The 21714-nt window shown below is 44.9% G+C and overlaps 2 protein-coding genes across 2 annotated transcripts in view; both read right to left on the bottom strand.

Annotated features, from left to right (window-relative positions):
• Window positions 1-14309, bottom strand: part of smtnb (smoothelin b) — a 36610-nt gene extending 22301 nt beyond the window's left edge. Inside the window, exons 1-5 of the mRNA XM_068760799.1 lie at window positions 14259-14309; window positions 3243-3400; window positions 2040-2118; window positions 1867-1945; window positions 1039-1118 (exon numbers count right to left, since the gene is read on the bottom strand). Coding sequence (XP_068616900.1) covers window positions 1039-1118; window positions 1867-1945; window positions 2040-2118; window positions 3243-3400; window positions 14259-14309 — 447 coding nt within the window. The remainder of the gene's footprint in view (window positions 1-1038; window positions 1119-1866; window positions 1946-2039; window positions 2119-3242; window positions 3401-14258) is intronic.
• Window positions 14310-14990: 681 nt separating this feature from the next.
• On the bottom strand, window positions 14991-20187 carry trafd1 (TRAF-type zinc finger domain containing 1). The gene is made up of 12 exons (XM_068738373.1): window positions 20178-20187; window positions 19830-19880; window positions 19606-19741; window positions 19130-19183; window positions 18590-19028; window positions 17731-18039; window positions 17582-17646; window positions 16920-17180; window positions 16652-16790; window positions 16257-16470; window positions 16075-16132; window positions 14991-15883 (listed from the first exon to the last, which is right to left on the bottom strand). The coding sequence occupies exons 2-12, from the start codon at window positions 19862-19864 to the stop codon at window positions 15845-15847; spliced, it is 1749 nt and encodes a 582-aa protein (XP_068594474.1). The 5' UTR covers window positions 19865-19880; window positions 20178-20187; the 3' UTR covers window positions 14991-15844.
• Between the last annotated feature and the right edge of the window lie 1527 nt (window positions 20188-21714).

Genomic DNA, 21714 nt, shown 5'->3' on the forward strand with positions numbered 1-21714 from the left:
GTGGTACGCAGCTGTGTGGCAGGAAGGGAGGTAAAAGGGCTTGAACGTTAGCAGTATCCTGTGACGCCAACATGCCATCATCCCTTCCTATCTGAGGACAATACACAAAGCAACAGGGTGCAGCAGACAGCTGGATGGATAGCAACAGCTTTCAAGTCACTGTGGCGGGAAAACATCAGCGCTTTCAGAGGAACCGCCACAACGCTGATAATGTCAGTGATTATATTCTCAGCCATAGCAGGGATAGAGGAGGCTTATTACCTTCCACAGAAATCTTATTCTCTGGAATAAAGAATTGATTTCAAACCTCGGAACAGAAAAGCCGACATTCGGCCACTTTAGAGGTGAACAAGAACGTTTCTGTCCTCCTCACTGCAGCAACCGTCTAATCATGCTTGTAAAGCTGGGAAAAAGATAGAGGTTTAGGCAAACTTCATTCCTCCACCAGAGGGCCTGCCGGCCGAGGCAAGAGTCTGACAGAAGACTCTCAGAGGGATTAAAAATCAGCCGATCTATTCAAAGACCACGAAGATGCAATAAAACCGCTTGAGGATTTAATCAAATAAAAAGAACTACACGCAGTTTTTCCACCTATTGCACGCACTCGGCGTCTGTCCAAAGTATTTTCCGAGGCTCTCTTAACACTAGGCTCAAAATGTGTTGCGTCTTAATGAGGAAGTAAAACACAAAAACACATTCCTTGCAACATAAGAGCCAAAACATGCATTTTGTGTGGCCCTGTAGTGCAGACACATTCATGACACGGTAAGTGATTCAAGTCTAATGCCTGTTGTTGTTTTGTTTGCTTCATTCTTCATCACTGTGAAGAAACCTCAGCGGTTACTGTTGCCATGCACACAAATACAGCAACCCTCAAATCAGTTTGTACTCATTATTATTGCTAATGGAACCTGGCATTAAAACTATCAATCCTGAGGCGGTTTGTGTTGAGTGACGTCGATGTCGAGTGTCGGAATTGTAGAATTTTTAATTTTTTTTATACGATAGTGCATCTTCATATTTAACGGGCATGCTCACCCCAATACCCATGATGCTCTGAGGCTCCACACTCTCAGGCTCCAGGCAGCAACCAGGAGTTTTACCCCGCTCTGTAGTCCCTGTACAAATCAAAAACACACACACACACAGCAGTAGTGCAACAATTACCGCTAAAAAGATGATTCACTGCATCTAACAATGCCAAACCTTTACATTTCACAGATGGGCTATAAACTGAGGTGACGGATGATGGGATGATGCCAGTTGCCCTGGTTTGCCCCCGTAGAAGGAGGCAGCGCAGACTGTATGCCCACGCATGCTGGTATTTCAGTGTGACAGGGGCCCCAAACAGACCAGATGGCACTAAGGAATGGCAGGCATCCACTACCTGATCCAGCGTCATCGGAGGATCTGACACAGTAACCATAGCGACCACTGACCGATCACTATCTTTTCTACATGAATCATGCAGGAATTCATCACCTGTTCATATAAATCAACCAAGTTGGTAAAAATATATATATATATATATATATGATACTTTATATATAACGAATGGTTTTTAGATCGTATTTAAGAAGTCAATTTCCTAAAGACGGAAAATGTAAATATTCTACATTTCGCTTTCATCGTTCCAATTCAACAAATGAGTGTCCTTTGGAATGACTGGCAGATGTGTTTTCTGTCGACCGCAGCGAGCCTGATGACTTTTCATATTCCGACATCGTGACACGAAACTGTAGCTTTTGAGTTTTCTCTTCAAACAACGAATGCACTCAACTTTAAATTTTAACTAGACAAACGTGCTGCTGTTTAAAGGTGAGCATACATCTGGGCTGCACATCTGGGCTGCGTCTTTCCACTCACCTTGCTGCTGTTCCTCCCGGATTTGTCGGATGGTTGCTCGAATCAACTTCCTCTCTTCATATTCACTTGCAGCACGGAGCTTCACGCAAACACAGACACAAAACCTCATTGCACACGGGACAATCCTGCAGTGTCACCCTTATTATCATTTTTCATATTTCATTAACAGTCACCATTTTCGTGAGCTCTTCAATATCTCGGATTGATTGCAGTTCTCGCGACAGGACATCCAAGTTGTTGTTGGACTCTGATCTGAGAGAGAGAAACGGCAAAGAGGTTGCATTTCCAGTCAAAATGACCGACTTCAACTTGGATCTTAAAATGGATACTCCTTGAAAACAGAGAGGGCAGGAAAGACACACTGTAAAAAAATAAAGAAAAAGAACAAAGGCTGCCACCTTCCCATTTTTATGCCTCTATTCCAGTGCTCAACATCTCAATTTTCTTCCGCTCAGCGTGTGGAATGGAATATTTCTCATTCCGCCACCGGGAGGCACAGGATGATGCAACTGTCAGATGGGTTCTGTGTGTTTATGCGTGTATGCACGATGCATTTGCTACACTAGGTATGCTTCCACTTCAACTTCAGTGAGGGATCTTCTTTGTTATTGTAACCCAACCCATCTAAGAGCAGAGGCAGATGGAACTGAGAAGGATCTCAACAGTCAAAGTGACAGAACAACCAGCAGATGGTCGAGTGTCTTCTTTAAACCTACTCAAATCTGAGGTCATCCATTACCAGCGAACAATTAATATCAGGAACAAGACTCACTCGCTGGATTTCATCCACAGATGGAGAACAAGAAGGGGATTCATGATGTAAATAACTATGAAGACGTGTTTGTGTTCTGCTAAGGCTCCTGAACATGGAGCTCATCACAATGTTTACAGTAGCATGAAGCTGATTGTCTTCGATAGCCGAAGCCTGTTTGTCCCATTTCCCTCTCAGTTCGCCAGCAAAAACGTGCTCATTGATAAACGAGCCAAGGGAGGCGATTATCAGTTTCTGCACATTCGTCAGCAGAATTTCTGAAATATTTATTGTTGATCGCGAAAATTCACCAAAATGTATCCGTGTGGGCCAAACTAACTAAACTTAAATGAGATAAAGAATCTGATCTGATAAATCTAAAACATTTGACTCCCATGACTTCAAGGCTTACGGGTCATCTGACACAAGGATTTTAAACAAGGCAAACAAACGTATTTATAGTGACATTTTTCTCACAATTGAAATGTATTTTTTGTTTGCAGTTTTCTGTCCTTCGTGATTTCATGACACGACCTTTCCAGATAAAATGCTGCATGCGGGTTCATCACTGTTTTCACAGCATTTCAGCTAGACTGGTGCAGTGTGTGTGTGTGTGGTGTCTTACCTGTGCTGGTTCTCCTTGTCTTCCTGTTGTTTGAGGCGCGTGGGACGAAATCTCTTGCTGGCCAGAGCGGCCTCCATGTCCTCTATCTCCCGCCTCCTCAGCTCCCGGATGGCTGAACGGATGAGACGCCTCTCGTCCAGATCCACGGCTCCGTCCAGCTGGATGGGACACATAAAGAGAGACAAGGAGAAAATGGCATGACGACAAATGAAGGTGTTAAATATGCACCAACGCAAGCCGGACACAAGATATTTGGCTTCCAAAGCCACTTGTCACTCTTATATTGGCACGTCTGAGCGGGTGCACCACAGATGTGTGGTGAGGAAAAGGGCCACACAGTTAAATGAGAATCTTCTACCACGGTAAAGGGTCATAGGGCCTTCTCTCAGAGTAAGTACAGAGCGGTGAAGACGGCACAGAGTTCTAACTTCTGTCGGTTAACTTGTCCTCTGTTATTAACCTTGTCAAACAACACTGTTGTTTATGACTGGAACATTTGGGTCCGGGGAGACAGATGCTCCCGCTACTGGAAAACCTCAATTTGTGCTGATGTGGCTCGATCGTAACCTCTTATGGATGAATATGAGCCAACTGGCGTGAAAATTAACAAAGATCAAATAGCCCTAAAATCAAAATCCAAGCAAACTGAACGTCCCCTAAAGTGCTGCAGATGATAATCCCGACTCTGCAGAGCCGACGACCTCTAGTCTACCCTTCTCAATCATTTAGGCAGAAGTAGCTTCTTAACAAGTTTGCATTGTTATTATGGGCTTTTATCTCAAACCAGTCTCGTGAGGTCAAATCACAACCTCATTACAACCCGGTGGCATCTTAGTCTTACTCTAATCCCATTAGCAGCGCCGTATAATCCAGGTGTGCTACCATCCTGACCGAATTGGACTCAACAACCTCTGGTTTTCAGCGCTACAGGCTCGGCTTATATAGATCAGTGATGACAAGTGATGCGGCTTCACTGATGTGAACAGACGGGAGCACCTGAGCAAGGAGCAGAGGGTGAGAAACAAGCACCGCGACAGCTGCCGCTCCAAGAGAGCAGGTGCATCCGTTCGTGTTGAGAGCCGAGCGTCTTCGGCTCAGGCACGGATCACTTCAACCCTAACCCTCTGAGAGACGACTAAATAAAGGAGTTATTTCCTCAAGTCAAAGAGGAATAATGAAGGTGTGCGTGAAAGAACTTCTGCAGACACACCATGCAGTCAGTGAGAAGGATGCGTTCACGCCAGGGACGGCGATGTCCGCAGCGGGATAAAGGGAGCCCCTTGGATGTTGTGTGATAGGCGGATCTCTCTTTTGGTCGACAGGGGGAACCTGTCGCCGCATGCAGGGGTGAGTCAAGACAAGATCCCGTGTGCGCCGGCCGGTTTCTGCTATTGAGCGCCGGATGAGGTCGTTAAGATAAACCAGCCCCGATGGGATGAAAGCGGGTTGATGCGGCCCTCCCCCGCTGAGCTCAGAGGAGGAAGAGGGTGATCTCTGAAGAGATGAAGGCCAGCGGGTTTGAGGTCTCACAAAATATGCAGCCTGAGCTGCAATAGCTCTTTTATATGCTATAATTTGAGGAGGTTTTAGAGTGCTGAGCTGACTGAAAATAAAGAGTAAGAGGAGAAAGTGCTCGGAGAAGAAGACAGGAGATTAGGCAAGAGGAGAAATAAAGAAGCAGCAGCAGAGTGGTTGACAGTGAGAAAGGAAGGAGAAGCTGGACTTGGATATGCCTAAAAATGGGCAGAGGAGAGCAGGGTGGGACCGGGCCAGGCCTCGCACAGGTCATTCCTCACATTCCTGCTGACTCACCAGGAAAAAGATGGTCTCGCAGCATGTCCGTCAAGAGCCGAGTTTAGGCCCGACCCAGCAGAGATAAGACGCAGCAGCCGAGGAAGGAAGTAAAACTCCTTTCTATCATTGTCCCACACTCGCCCACAGACGGGCTGACCTGGAGAGTCGAGGGAGCCGCCCGTCATCACGCCGTCGGGTCTAGTGCTGAATCTGTGTCATCATGCGATTATACATTATTCCAGGGTTTATGACTTTTGATATTAAACAGAACCGCCTCAACTCTTAACTCAAAAAATACCAACTTCTGTTTAGCGTTTCAAAAGCAGGCAGTGCTTCTGGCCTTTGTTACTATATTAATAATGTATTAATTTAAACATGAAGCGAAATATTCAACTGTTGGTGTAAAAAAAATAAAAAGCACCACAGATGACCCCCAAACTCAGAAGTGTCCATACGAGTCGTGGTCAGATTTCTAAATACGGCCACGACGGGAGAAATCAAAGTCCCGATAAGAGAGACAAACAATCCCTGCATTTGCAAGTGAGCACTTCCACCTGCTCCAACGGCAGGAGTTTGAAACGGACCAATCAGTGCTCAGCTCGTCGCACGTTTTGAACGGGATGCAGCGTGTGTGTACACCAACAGGCCCAACCCGTCTGGCACGAGGCCGGACGCTGAAGCTGACTTTTCCTTTACGTTTCTGGAAAGAGGAAAAGAAATTGGTTCGCACCAATAGCCTCCGTGCTTGGAAAGGTTTACAAGCAGGCGCAATCCAGGCACACGAAGCACACCTTCAACTTGGGCGCCTGCCAAAGAGAACAGAATGACCATTTAAGTAGGAACACAAGCGCTCCTGTATTAAAAGTCCTGTTTGACTGTGCTTGTGGGAGGGGAGGCAAAAATAACGAGTCCACTGGCCCAGTGGCAACACCCGACACGACCGGCCATCCTCGCGTGCATTTTTCAAACCGAGCAACGAAACTCTTTCTGAGCAAACGGTCAAGCTGTGGCGCAGAGCGACAACGCAGTGGGACCACAAACACGCAGACAGACAGGTCGTCCATGCAGCGGCTGCTGCCAGCGGTCGCGTGAGTCAGAGATCACACATCAATAGTTTACTGTAAACCACGCAGCCATCCGCAAGTCACAGCGCTGTCAGCAACCTTTAATGACGGCGGGCTAACAGTCCTAATAGTCTGATCTGCTGCTGCAGGTAAACGCTCACTCATCACCGCTTCCGAGCCGCTGCACCCGTCGACCTCAGCAGACTCCCCGGAGTCAGCCAGGTAGCTGCAAGGAGCAAGATGGAGCTCGTGTCGATGAATGATGATGAGACACAAGATAATCCATGTAGGAAACACGTCTAATTATTACCTCATTAGACAGGAATCATTGGCGAGGAGAAATAAATGGTTCCTGCCAAGACTTGTAGATCACCGATGGTTGCTTTGAGTCACTTCCTGCCAAACGGCAGTGTGATCCAGGATCAAAACCTCAAACCTACCCGAAGGCAACAGACCGGAGCGGGTCAATCAATCCCAATCAATTTAGAAAGCTTTCATGGTTTAGCTTTAATCCCGAGCAGCTGGTGACAAAGTCCCGAGGAGGGAAACACCCTCTGAATGCATCGGCTTCGCACGACAAACGGCTTTAAACAGGACTCTTGTGCTTGTGAGGTCGTTTGATTTACTGCGTAGCACATGGATACGGCCTTGGGAGCGGGCAGATATGGCACAAAGTCAAGGTCCTTCAGGGGGTTAAATACACTAGCTACGATTTAGCGGGTCTGCTAAAGGCCGTAATGACTTCCTTTGTGCAAAGCCCTGAAACAGGATTAAATTAAGCCTGTGGAAGTAGAAGGAGTTTACATTTCTGTATAAATAGGGTGCAAATATTGTACAAATTCAGATTTGTCCGATTTCCCCGTCTGTTCTCTCGTCTTCATTAGAACACGTTTTTGCTGGCTCTGGTTTTTTTCGTAGGTTGATTCTAATGACATTTCTGGAGAGGCATAATTTGGATAATCTGGATTATAAAATTTGATGAATTGCTACATTTGCGTACCTCTCCAGTTTACGGATCCAACTGGAGCAAAAATGACCCATGAGGCAGAGTCCTGACCTTTGCACTCTGAGGGGACGTGCATGTGATTTTGTACTTAACACAGTATGAACTATGACTATGTGAATTTAACACTAACACAAAGCAGTATCTGCGCTTCCTCCAACAAATTTGTGTGCGTGTGTGTGTGTGTGTGTGTGTGTGCCTGTGCGAGTCCACAAACATGGGTGCAAGTGAAAGTTACGGGATATCGTGTGTTTATGACTTAGTTTCCAGGATAGGCTGAGGTTAGACAGCAGCCTGGAGGGCAATCAGATCATTGTTTCAAACTCACTTTTATTGGGCCAAATTTGAGTTTGCCCTTGTAAGGAAAAACAGGAAGGGGAGGGGGGGGCACTCCTGGTGGGACAGCTGAAGTGGTTTACCAGCTGCCACCGAGAACACTGGACTGCTGTAGATGTTGAAATACACACAAACACAGAAGAAAAGAAAGCGAGCTCGGAGATACGTGCGTCACCCGAGAAGCTCTTTATCGTATTTGCCTCGGGCCGAGGATCAGAGGATCCACCCTGAATCAGGTTCAATCCGTTTCATGCAGCAGGCCTGAAAAACCGAGGACACGCCACACCCAATGAAATAAAACTGGAATATGAATTACAACACAAGAAAGCGCTGCGAGGCGCGGGGAGTCCCGCTTCCTCGAAAGGAGTTTCAGTCGCGGCGAAGCGGAAACGTTAAGAACTCAAACAGATTCCAGGTTAAATATCGCCGAGCCTTTCGCCATCCGGTGTGAAAGCAGAGAGGGGGAATCCGAGAAGCATGCGAGACAGAGGAAAAAAGCAACGACTGCTGCACGCTTGGCAACGTGATCTTTGCGAGCATGGATAGGCTCAACCTTTATTAATAAATGGACAGCAGGGCCCAGAGCAGACGCAGGAAAACCGTATCCCCCTTTACACTTGAGGGAGCAAGCATAAAGAACAAATGCATGGAGGAATGCATGGGGGGGGGGGGGGGGGGGGTACAGGCATCAGGAATGCTCTATAGGAATGTGACGATGCTCTGAAGACAGACCTGGACTCACGTGTTACCAACTCGAGACCCAGATTAGTGCAGCGGATTGATTAACGGACGCATGGCGAGAGAGGGCCGTCACGCTACTCGCCGGGCTTCGGTCATTTCCGATCCTGCTGCGTCGTCGCCTCTCTCATGCGCCAACCGAGAACCGACCACAGAAGAGCATATTCCTCCTGGGCTTGACCCAGGGCGGCAGTCTGGCTCCACCCACTGCCCCCCCCCCCCCCCTTCCTTGTGTTCCTCTTCAGGTGTCAGGTCAGGTCACAGACGGGGATCTAGAGCAGTTCCAGACTGGTGGAGATTACTCTGCCCTACATTTTGAAGCTGCGCCTCAGCGAAAGGGTTTCATTTTGCTGCCACAGGGGCAAAAAGCTCTGGAATCTCACTTTCCCCAAGTCTTCATTTTCTACTTATTCTTCTCCTGTATCCCCTGAACACAAAGCTATTGTTCCCAATCATAGGAAACCAACACGGAGGAAGGGAGCGGCCCATAGACGGTTAGTATAATCTGTTGGTGTCTTCCCTGGATGGTCCACATGCAGAAGAACTGATATGGCGGGAGAGATTTCAGCAGGAAGGAGCCTTTGGGAGAAAAGATTACGCGGCTTGCCTCATCCTGTGATGAGACTCAGGTTACAGCAGCGTGAGGAATCTCGCCACAAATGGAAGACCACCGGTCAAAAAGAAGCCGGACGAAAGAGGGGAAAGAAGCAGGAGACGGAGGGAAGTTAATAAAGCACACACAGTTTGTTCGAAGCGAAACACAAGTCCCACCCCTGATTCAGATTATGAACTCCTGAGTAAATGGATCATGAGGAGGGCGAGAGATGAAGCGTAACAGATCACACGGCAGATCTTTCAAAGGGCCACAACTTTATCAACGTCGGGCTGGACAGCCAAACATCAACATCCGCTGGGTGACTAATGGTGGATCTCAGGAGGAAACGGATCCTTCCTGAGGGAGTCAGCACAGACTCAAGTAGACATCGACACACCGTTCCTTTTAAATTAAAACTGCCGTACCAGTAGCCACATCCGTTGAGGGATTCTACAGAGTCCAAAACATCTGGAAAATAATCTATACGGGCCGGAGTAGCGTTTGTCTCCCTCTGACTGTCTGAAACATTCAAGCTCAAGGTGGCATTTGCTCTCCAGAGACACCTGGAAGGAGATGGAGGACAAACCTTCAATCCCTTATCCCGACCTTCTCCGTTTGGCAGGACGCTGATCCAGACGGATTTAGATCAGTCACAGAAGCCATCCCTGCTGGATCACTTAGCACACAGATTAAAAGCAGCAGCTCAGAGCCGAGTCCGTCTCCCACCTGATGCCTGGAAGGATCGGTCCAGTCGACGGTAGACACAAATCCTGCGATTGAGGTCACGTCTCGAGAGCAGCAGCCGGCGTCGCCTCGCTTTGTGAAGCTGTAACTCATTAGCTTCCACTCTGATTCTGTTGCCGCTTCCCTTTTTTATCATTAACTCATTACCTCAATCAGCTGTTCTGTGGAAGCTTCTGACCACTCAAGTTATCACAAGCCGGTTCTTTATGTCTGGTGAATCCTGCCACTGGTTTCTGCCCATCGACAGCAGGATGGCCAAGATCATAGAAATGCACCATAGGTCACCTTCCCTGGCATCCCGTGTCACTTCCTGTCACATTCAGACAAACCTCCCGAACACTAACTTTACATGCCGAGTAAATGTTTGCCGCTTGCTCTGAATTCTCATTACAGAGGAACAAACTTGAAAAAGGTCACAGACCAAAAATAGACTTCAGCTGAGTTCACATGCGCGACTCAAAGTTCACCGTTTCTTTTCTCATCCGTACAGAGCCAAAGAAGGAAGGTTCATTTATTTATGACGGGGGGGGGGGCGCACACACCAGAAAGTCTCGTTATCTCTCTCTGCTCCTCAGACCGAGACGGAGAGGCAGCCACTCCGTCGTTCTGGTGGGATGACTTTAACACTGGAGGCCGACAGCTCTGAGCTTTAAGTGTCAGGTTGGAGGATAAAATGCCCTCAATAATTAGGATCTGTTCAACAGACATTTCTTTATTACCGCCCGGCCGACATCTTTGAGACGTAATCATATAGGAAATATCCGGGCAGAGCTGTGATGACAGGCTACGGTGCTGCACACGGAACGCCGTGTTTGTAGTTCACAGCCTCTTCCTGGGAGAGAAACGCTTACAGAAAACACCCCGTTAACATCCAGTGAGGTCAGACGCACTTCTGCCCGACAAGCACGAGCACAGAAGCAGGTGTTATCAACGCTCCGGAGCATAAATCGCTCGCTCTCGTCTTTATGCGAGCGGCTGCGTGTAGCAGGGAGTGCTTGCATGCAGCAACGCGTCGCCCTTTGAAGGGAGAAAAATGTTTTTCTTTTTTATGATTGCAGATGTAGATCAGGTCAAGTCTTGCCAAGTCTTGCTCCTGCGATGCGAGACTCTGAAGAAAGTTTACTTTATGGCTGAAACAGTCAGTTGGGTTATATCAGTGTGCCTGCAAATGATTTGCCCAGTTAAATGATTGTCTGAGAAAAATAAAAAAAAGAAGGAGCTATAAATACTAAAAGAAAAGAAAAGGCCGGTAAAAATGTCCTACAGGGATGCGGCACGGTCCGGGAAATATCCATGAACTGTTTGGCACAGATCTGACCCAGATAGCCACACGGTTCTGCTTTATACAAAAATGAACTTTTTTATTAAACTCAACTTATTTCCATAAGACTTCTTGAGGGGGTGGGGGGGGGTCTTTTCTTTTTAGCTGCGCAATACAAGCATAAATCTAGTTTTATGATCAAAATGACATTTAATACATGCACAGATGCTGAAAAAAAAAGACTTGCTGCACATATCTATTACTAGAATGTTGTTTAATGCAGGATAATACACTGGATTTATTTGTTCCCCACGACGAGGCTGACATTTTAAAATCCTATCCTCAGGGGGGGGGGGACCTGGAACAGTACCCAAAGCCTAAAAACAAGCCCATCTTTCCCTCCAACTGTAACCGTTGAGCCTTTGTCGATGCACAAAGGGCCCAGAGAACCATAAAGCCAAGGCCCAACGGCCTCGTATATCAGACCACAGAGCGAAAGTAGCCTATTTTCAAACATGTGTGAACGCTTGTTGCTCAACAGGGGAAAAGGACGGTGGGTCAGAGAGTGGACAGAGTCACAAATACACCATCGTGTGAGACCTGCAGCCTGTGAGCTCAGTCCAGCAGGCACCACAGGAACAAAACAGAAAGTCACGTCAAATAAAACAAGGCTCACCGTTGCATTAGGAACCACAAACTTTATAGACACGTATCGGATCTCATGCATACGCCGACGTCTGCCTCATTTGTTAGCTTTATAAAAAAGGCCACTTTCCTGCAAACCTCCCATGATGCCGTGCAGCAGGGAGGGGGATTCGGCGCTGATTACAAGGGAGCTCACGGCGTGGCTCAAGTCAAACCTTGCTCTTAACCAAGTAGGCAGGTGCACAAGCGCCACGACAACCGACACAAGGAGACCCGACATGACCTGCAGGTCTGACCCCCCCCCCAGATAAATGAGTAGAAAAAAAAGATTAAATCTATTTTTAAAGTAATAGTGGCAGGAGGGATTTGTGTGGAAAGGAAATTTCTATAACTGGCGTCAACTTAAAAAAACATTCAGATGAAGGAAAACAAACCCCCCCCCTCCCCGAAAGACACCCGCTTTTTTTGTTTTTGTGGATTTAAATAGTTTTGGCCGAGAGAGAAAGAGAGAGAGAGAGAGAGAGAGAAAGAGAGGAAAATGCTTTTCCTGGTTTCCACGGAGAGGATTAATTGAGTAATATCAAAAGGCAGTCTGGGCGCTGGATAGAGGTGTAGAGATGGGATTAGGGGTGTTATAGAGAATTCCATATGACCTTCTGGCCGTTTAGGTCAGGAAGCACCAACTCAGCCTGGACTTTAGTCGTTTAAAAAAAAAGTTCCTCTACATGGTTTTATTAGCAGCTCAATTAATATCAAAATGTTCTTCATCTAAAAACAATTCTCAACTGTCACTGAATATAAACACTGCAGTGTTTTCATTTTCATTAAAACGTGAACGGAGAAAAACTCAAATTCAAATCTGTGGATTAATAATCCCAGCCCAACCCCGAATGGACGACTTTAATCAGTGTCCCCTCCAAACCAAGTTCATTGTGGGACAACTCTGACATTCGCGTGACCGCAAACGTAATCAGTGAAAATGTGGGATCTCGACGACCTTGGCCACGTCAGCGGAGAGAAGCAGGCCGGCGGCGGCGGCGGCTGAGGTTCGACAAGAAGAACAGGCCTCCCAAAATCAGTGGCGAGCTGGCGTCTGCGTCATGTGACCATCGGCCCCCATGGATTCTCACGTCTGCGGCTGCAGCGGGTTTTACAGCCAGCCTTCCCAGAACACAGGCCACATGGGAAGATCGGCACAACAATGACGTCTGGGCAATTAAACCGTTGGAAACGCATCATGGAAATAAAACCGCAACGAGCTGCGACTAGAAGTCACCTGCAAACCTGCATCTCTGCCCGATCCCGTATAAAAACGATGATGTAATTTTTAGAAAAATCAAGACATCCAGCAAAAAAATAAAAATAGCACTTGCTTCATCTTTCCACTGCCAAACCTGGATAGCGACCTTCTCAGTCCTCCCCTGCTTTACATTCAGTTCATCGTTCTCCTTCCTGCTTTGGTTCTCTACAAAGAAACTCATAAATCTCTTGATCAAAGGGAGCCAATAAGCCAGAAACCCAGACAGAAAAGTATTATTTATCCACATCCTCCTGTTCTCCCACATTATAACGTCACTCGTGATAAAGGTTTTGGAAGAGATTTACGAGACAAGCTTTCTTAACCAGAGAGTTCCAGACTTTGGACAGATGGGCTGGCCGCCTTGCTTCAGTTTAAAGCCTCAGGTAGGGCAACAATGCATCAAATGTATACCCCACTTGTTCCAAAGCAAACAACCTCGTCAGCCCCCCCCCCAAAATTTCCTCTGACATCGACTCAACTTGAAATGCTAAATGTTGAGAAAACAGTGAACGAGAAGTCAAGCTAAAGGCAGATCAGAGTAAAGACGGCATCACCCAGATGTTTCTCACACACACACACACACACACACAGACACACCCACACACACACACACACACACACCGATGTGTGACGGTGATTCACACAAACCCGGTTGCAAACGTCTGAACGAGTACGTTGACTCACGCATCCTCGTAAAACGCGTCTGTGTCACAATGTATGTCAGACACACTGACGTTTCACCCTCAGGAGGTTATGAAGTCATGACTAACGTCCCTGTGAGCCAGACGGTCCCGCACCCGGTGTGCTGGAGCAAAGAGGACATTATGTAATCTATAAGTGAATCACCTACAGAGTGAAAGAAGTATTACAGTCGTTTGTCAAAAAAACAAAACCTGTCTGGACATATTCAAATCAATAGTCAGTTAAACTCTTGACAGATGACCATTCATGTTTTATTTCTTTAAATGCGGTTATTGTTTGACATGAAAAGTGTCCAAAACGTTTATTTTTAAGAGCAAATCCTCATATTTGAGATGATAAATGACCGAAGACATTCCTGTTTGACTGACTGATGAAAGAATTGATGAGTTTCAAACCATATTTTTGAAAAGCTTCCATGATTTGAAAACAAGGCAATAACTCATTACCATAGAATTAAACAGACGTGATCGCAACATATTTGTCGCATATATTTTCTCACAAATTAGACACACTTAATATCTGTGAGCAATTATATATTATCCTTTCACTTTCTCAAATAATCGATTGTTTATTCTTTGAAGTATCAGCTTAATCGCCCATTAAAATCCTTTCAACCACGTGGGATCGCGTTTTGCCCAATCGTAACATGTTTCATTCAGAAAAAACAAATCAGTTGTCAAAATAGATGCTATTTTTATATGAGAGAGATAAAATAGATCATATCTTAACAGAGGACTAACTGCTTAAGTTCTATAATGATGATACACATTAAATTATACACAAAAATATTAAAACAAGCAGCAGAACGTTAATAAATCAGTAGCGCGTACTCACCAGGGCTCGCAGGGAGGACTCATCCAGCGTGGAGTAGCGCTCCAAAGACATCTTACGCTCAGGTGAGCCGACGCGGTCTGCAAGGATGTGGTTCTCCGGTAAACGTGTTGTCTTCCACCTGCACGGCTGCGACCTGTTGCTGGTCGATTTATTTTATTTTTTTATTTTATGTAAATGTCTGTCTCAGTCTCCAGCGAAGTTCTCGGTCAGTTTGCGCCTCTGAGCATGTTTCGGTTGCCTTTCTCGTCCCTTGAGCTGCAGTGAACGCAAGTAAGCAGCTTCACGCTGTTTTACATCCGGGACCTTAGAGAAGCGTTTTGAAAAAGAGGATTCCCCCACTCAAAGGTGTGGCCCCGCCCCTTTGTCTCCGGGGCTGCTTCCGGTGTTTATCCCAAGCGCGCGCCGGACCCGTGGGAAGAGGAACCTCGTGATCTTAGAACCCCACGCACGTGGAACCATGTGTTCAGCACCAGATTAGAATATATCGACAAATTATTTAAATATGTAACTTTACGCAGGAACCATTTGAATAAAATGGAGCCAAATCTCTCCACCCCTCTGTACTGTGACCCGTCTATACATCCTCGCCCCTTCAAATGTATACTTCCAAACACACAAAGTTGTATTTATTAATTATCCACACCAGATTTGTCTTAATTTGATCAATGCCAAGAAAAATCGATTAACTATCTGCCTCTGTACCCAAATCAAACTCAAATCCCAAACACAACATATTCTAAGACTGATGTTTCCTTTATTGATCAAACATTTATGTGTATTTAATTCGACATTTACATTAGGTACATTTATCTCTCTCTAAAGTGGGCCCTAGGTTAGACACAAAATACATTTTACAAAACTTGAACTCTACTATGAGGAACAGAACACGACTATTATCGTTCACACTACCGCACTTAAAAGATCGACTGGACAGGACAGCTTCAGAAACCATCTCATAACCGTAGATACACATCTGTGTTGAAGATTTAAAAAGAATCGAAATATTACTTTAAGTGTATTAAAGACAAATGCTCAACAGTATAAAAGGACAAATTAAGCAAATCATTTTTATGTTTGATGAATGATGCATAAAATTATCAAATTAGTTCCTCAAGCCCTTTTTAAACTAAAATATTCTACCAAAGTGCTTTATGTGATAAACGGATGCGGAAACAGGAGCACTGCGGATCCTGATGGAACAAACGAGTGAAAAGGAAAAAGTAACCAGGTAAAGATTAAGATAGACGAATGCACACAAAGTGTCCTTAATGTTATTAATGCTGTTAATTGGCCATGCAGCTTAGACAATTTAATCAAATACAGCATAAATAAAAAGGTATTTTTATAGTTTCAGTTAAGGCTAAATGTTGGATAAAAAACAAACCGGAATATGCATGAATAAACCAAATTACTTTAGATTTGAATAGCAGGTGTACTCCAGATATAAAATGAAATACCAATACTCGCACAGGCACTTAAAATATAAGCGTGTTTCATTTTCATCAGTGTGCAAAGGAATGAGAGAAAAAAAACTGATTATAAGATTTTGTAGGTTGCGTTTCATCTCTCTCCCGACGCTCCTGCTTTCACTCCTCCTGCTGCTCCTCGTTCTTCTTCTTGGGTAACTGTTTACAGAAGAATTGCAATTGTAAATCCTTTTTTTTTTTTTTTTTTTTTTTACAAAACATGCTGCGTGGCCATAAAGGACAAATTCAGAATCGAAGCAGAAGAGACACTCATTTTGTAGGAAATCTCTCAACAAAACTCCGTCTGCAAGGCACATGCACAGTAAACAAAAAGAGACAAGCGGTGAAACCTTTGTCATTGGGTTCCTTATGTTCCCTCGCCCTTCTTTATTTTCTGGTAAATGTGATCTGGTGGGTAAACACATGAAAATTATATAATATAAGAACCACAGAGTGCCATTCAACCAAGAAATTAGAAATGCTTGAAAAGCGGCAAATGACTTGATCAGAATGACTTGATCAGCGCTCCTACCCCTTTAGGTAGGCTGAGCCAGGTTTGTCCGCGACACCGAAAGGCGGCTGAGCCCCTTCTGCTTCCCTTCCATGCTGAGGTCTGTCTTTCATAGAAACATCGCAGTTGGACTTCTTCCTTTGACTTGGGAGTCCGATGTAGCCTCTGTGCCATTCTCTCAGGTTCTGTCTCGGTGCCGCGTCTCCGTCACAGCCAAAGTCCTCGAGAAAGTCGTCTTAAAGGAAACACAGGAAAATACCAGCTCAATGTTTCTCTCATAACAATAAATGTTAAAAATAAATAAATGGCATGTCGGAAGTGAAATACTTCCAGATTGTCCTGAGATTCTATATTATTGATTTCATTTTATCGCATCTTTTGGATTTAAATTAAATGATTGGCTTTTGACACACTACCTTGGTGTTTTATTGTCCTTGGAAACTCTGGAGACGTGAGGCCAAAGGCATCCATAGGAGAGCTTAATGGCTTTTTGACAGAGGCTTTGGTTAGATTGTTTAGGGGATGTGCAGTCTGAGGACGCATGTCACATTTGTCCTGTGCAACACACACACACACACACACACACACAAAAGAAACTGTTTCATCATTTCTAACAGGGACGGGACATGCATTTGGGCCCGTGCTACACAAAAGGCTGATTTAAATGGTTGATCAGCGACAAACCTGATGGTGAAAGACGACGGCTTCCTCAAGAGCAACGCCACAGAACTCACAAGGGATGACCACATCGCCCTCCAGTGGGCTGGCCGGAGGACTGTAGGAGGCCGGGGAGATGGACCGAGGGAAAGTGGGGATGTTTGAAGCGAGCGTGTCGGGGAGGCTGTGCATCAGTCCGGAAGCATTCCGGCCCATCCTGTCCACTCTGGGTGGAGACGGCGGCTGCTTACTGAAAGATGCAAATGCGGAAGCAGGACTGCAGCCGGTCTGAAACATAAAAAAATATATAAGATCAGGAATGTCTGTCGGAATCTGCTGACAAGATTCCTTCAGGATGGAGTTGAAGGTCACATGTTCAAAGACTTGTTTTAACATGAAAAGAGGCTACGTTTAATGCTTTCCATTATGGCATAGGAGTATTTTAAAACGATTCAATTTGCACAAATATGTATTTTCACAATCAGCGAGGGAAAATAAGGAGGTCACAGCAAGTTGTCAAAAAGAATGGTGACAAACTTAAAGGGGGTTTAGAATTAGGTTTTAAGAGGTACAGACTTTGTAGAAATATTTTCTACACGGTAAATCAAACCATGCTTCCACTCACTTGTTTAGTTGGCTGACAGAAATCATCACAATCAATACAAAAAAAAAAAAATCACATCTCTAACCTGATGCAAAATAAGATCCTCTTCTGGAAACAGCTCTTCACAAAATTCACAAGGTAACAAGGTATCTATAAAAAACAATCGATATATAAATCACCACACTGATGATGATGACAGAGGAAGATGAAGTATTCGGATTACTGCTACTTTACCCGTTTGGCCATAGTCCTGGGCTGCTCTCACGCTTGAAGAGACGTTTAGGTAGTTGTTGTTGGGAGGGGAGAGGGGAGTGTTTACAGAAGTGTTTGACGTTTTCCCGATCTTGTGGTCCCAAATGCCGCTCCACAAGTTCCCGTCTCCACCTGCAGCCACAGAGTCGCCATCGCTCTGCAGGCTGAGAGCCACCATGTAGTCCAGGCCTGACGAATCCTCATCCAGCTGCAGTTCACTGTGCGGCCACAAAGCGCTGCTGCTGCTGCTGCTGTTACTGCTGCTGGTCAGGAAATCGTTCTGTTCCAGCACTACAAGGAAAAAAACACAACACAGAACAGAACACAGCTTTTTATTTTTATTTAGACAAACCCTAAACTCAAAGTCATTCTGGTGAAAATGTTCGTTAACGCAAGTCACGATGCAAACGGCGGTATAAGTGTGTTTCTTTGTTAAGGAACGCCTCGGCCTGAATCGAGTCTAAAAGGTTTTCTCTAGGAGCATCTACTGCATGTCCTCTACCTTCAAGATATTAAGAAGGGATAATTGTGACATGATCGATGGTACTATTCCATCGATTGGTTGGAGCAGCACTGAGCAAAAAGAAAACAAAAACATAGAAAATGCACCTGAAAAGCACAAAGAAACAGCAAAATGGACATAACTGATGCATGGCCAATCCGCTTTACACATTGTTCGTGCGTAAAATGAACCTTTTACACTTGGCGATGCACAGAAGGTGTTCCAGCCAGACATAATGAATATAAAAACAAATTCCACAGATTGCTTTAGTCCTTTAAAGCGACATTAGTACGTCTTTGGTGCCTGGCGAGCGCCATCGTGGATCAGCGATACACTCACAGTGACTGTAGGTCGTGTTTCTCAGAGCAGTATTCTTCCAGTCGTCTGACCTTTGACTCCCTCTTGTAGAGCTGAAATCCCTGATATCAAATGGACGAGGAAAGGCCTGTTGTTCTGCTGCACTGATGTTATTATTCTTTGGGCCCCTTTCCTGGGCTTGTAGGAGGTTTCTAATGGAGTGAGCTTCGAACCACGGCCCTGGAGACTGCGAATCTACTGGACTATGACTTATGCGGCTGTTGTTCCTCTCTTGGGGTGGCGTGAGGCTGCCGCACAGGACTGGATGGACAGCTTTTTCCCTCAACATTACGTTGCACTTGCACTGCAAGCAGGGCTCGGTGCGTGTGCCACAATAATCTTCATGCTCTTTGGACTGACTGGAAACAATCTCCAGCTCACAGTACTGGCATGGAACCAGCCGCTGAGAACATTCAATGCTCTGAGAGAAGACAGAGGGGGGGGGGGGGGGCAGAATTTGAAAATTGCACCTCGAATTTACAATAAAAATAAACAGGGAAGGGAAATATTCTTCAGACATACCTGATGAACACCAATATGATTTTTTTCAATCTTCAAACCGCACTTGCACGTAATCTGAAACGAAGGTGGAAATGTCACGTTAACGTCACTTGTTGTTAGTCGTTTCCTTCTTCGGGTGAAGATCTGGCGGCGCCGATGAGACCAGAATGCGGATCCTCCGATGGGATCGTTTACCGAACGCAAGGCCCACAGCTAAGCAGACCTACCAGAAGCATCGGTATCCGATATTAGCAACACAGGTCAGTTACATGAACGCAAAACGGCTTGTTCAATAAGCACAAAAGCCCGAATGCGACTGGAGAAAAAGGAAGTCAAAAATGTCAGCATCATACCCAAATGCCCCCCCCCCCCCTGTCCCTGTCTTCCTGCCTCCCATCACCTTTCTGGGAGGGGCACTGAATACTTTGGTTTGGGACAGATTCACCTCCCTAAAGCGGCATTACGCACACCCTTTTGAGAGCAACTCTCGGTTTCACCTGCGTATGCTCCTGCCGTTTATGCTCCTGGAGATCTGAGCGGGGCACCGGCTCCTGGCAGACGTCACAGAGCGCGATGTTTCTCCGACAGTGGCTCTCATGGGTCGTAAAGTTAGCCTCTGGGATGTCGTGTTTGCTAATTTAGTACACAAAAATAGAGAAACCCGTTTTGAACAGCGTATCAAATTCACCCAACACATCACATACTTCTGATTCGTACCTACCAATTGCCACAGAACTGTGTATTATCATCAGCCATGGTTTTTAGCTAAAGCCTGTGAATAAAGCATTTAACAAGTTATCAGTGATTTAAAAACAAATATAAATTAAATTAAATAAAATGAACCGCTCAAACCTAGCCTAGCGTAGTCATTTTAAATGCTAAATTAGCCTCGTTTGTAGAATTTATGATCCATTACTTAAACGTGGCATTCACGTTACGTTATTTTTACTGACATAATTAAATTATATATATTTTTAACGCAGCCTTAATAAGGAGTCCACATGAAGCGCAACAATAAAGTACGACTGTCGCTATTAAAGCTGGTTGACATTTATTCCCGTTAGCTCACCCGATGTTTCCGAGAAAGTAACCGACGTTAGCTGAAAACGGAGGCCCGGATTAACAGGTTAAAGCCCCGTGAAATTCAACAAGCATTATGAACAAGCTCGAATAAAAGAAAAAAGTCCGACTCCGTTCGATGCGGTGCCCTTTACTAGCTACGTAGCTTAGCACGAGATACGCTGGTAGCAACACCCACGTAGCCTCAATATGCTAACTAACTTTAAATGCTATTTGCAAATGATCCAGGAGGCTACAGGACCGTCAGGTTAAGCTTCCTGCCACGTTGTCGGAGCAAGATGAGGAAAGCCGTTCCGGAGTTATCGTTCGTCACTTAATTACCCGTTGAAGAGTATATAATCGAATAGAAACATGTACGACAATTAGCTAGCGTTGATGACGGATAGGCTGTACAGAAATCCAAGTATTTCCTCCTTGCGCTACACGGAGAGTTACTTTTTCCCGAGTTTCGCCTGTCAGGGTGTCTACGTAGTATATGTGTATCCCAAAGGATCTCGTGTAACATTGGAACAACGAAACGAAACCACACCTTAGAATTGTATAATAGTACATGAAGTCTAAAGGCACACGTTCAATAATAAAGGGCACAGATATCAAAGACGGCATTTTTTTTTTTATCACTGTAAGTCAAATATCAGGGAATAATTTACATCGAGAGCACCTCGGACTCCACGCTGATTGGATGAATGAACAGCTGACTCCGCACGCCGATAAAATAGTGAATTCACTGCGCTGCTGTCATTTCGAACAAATATATTATCTTCTGATAAATTACTCTGATATCGTCGTTAAAATGTTGAAATCACTGGTGTTGATTTTCAATACCGTTGTGTAGCCATATTTGGTGCTTGTAATCGATCTCTAATTCTCCATTTTAGCAAATACTTCACTGAACAGTTTGGATAAATGACACTGATGTGACGGAATGCCAGGGTTGGAAGTTAATTATGCAAGTATGGCAAATATCGAACACCATTTACGAACAAGCTCTGCTTCTGCGCAGGCTTAGGATAATCTGACTTTCATAGTTGTTGCGAAAGGACGAAATGTTTATTATGGCGCAGATCAAGAAATGTAGGTTTATTGGTAATCTTACATTTGTCCACGGGATATCTCAAAAACGCGTCATATATTCTGAGTAAGATATGTGTAGTGGTGAATTCTGAGTCGAGGCAAAGATGAATACATTTTGAGTCACATCAGGATATCGATTCTGGGTCCATTTTTTTACTTTCTTCCAACATTTTTCTGCCATGATGACGAATAGACCAATAAAAATAAAAATAAAGTAGCTCTCATAAAACTACAAACATTACTGATGATTAATCATGATTTAAAAACCATTATCACTGAATTATGTGTTTTTTAAATCATTGCTGATAAATAAGTTACAGGATGAATTTGACTATCAGGACACTTTGTAAGGTTGTATTACTCAAGTTAAGTTTATTTCTTGATTTAATATTGTCAAAAAAATACCAGCATTCATCTGCACCCACTTTCACTCATTTAACATTTAATACAAT

The sequence above is a fragment of the Brachionichthys hirsutus genome, chromosome 4 (assembly GCF_040956055.1).
Source record: "Brachionichthys hirsutus isolate HB-005 chromosome 4, CSIRO-AGI_Bhir_v1, whole genome shotgun sequence".
Taxonomy (NCBI): Eukaryota; Metazoa; Chordata; class Actinopteri; order Lophiiformes; family Brachionichthyidae; genus Brachionichthys; species Brachionichthys hirsutus.

Coding starts and splice junctions, on each gene's coding strand:
- trafd1 (XM_068738373.1), bottom strand. CDS start 19,864: ATGGCTGATGATAATACACAGTTCTGTGGCAATTG. Junction 19,029..19,129: donor ATCATATTGGTGTTCATCAG/GTATGTCTGAAG, acceptor GTCTTCTCTCAG/AGCATTGAATGTTCTCAGCG. Junction 17,647..17,730: donor CCAGGACTATGGCCAAACGG/GTAAAGTAGCAG, acceptor TGTTTTTTATAG/ATACCTTGTTACCTTGTGAA.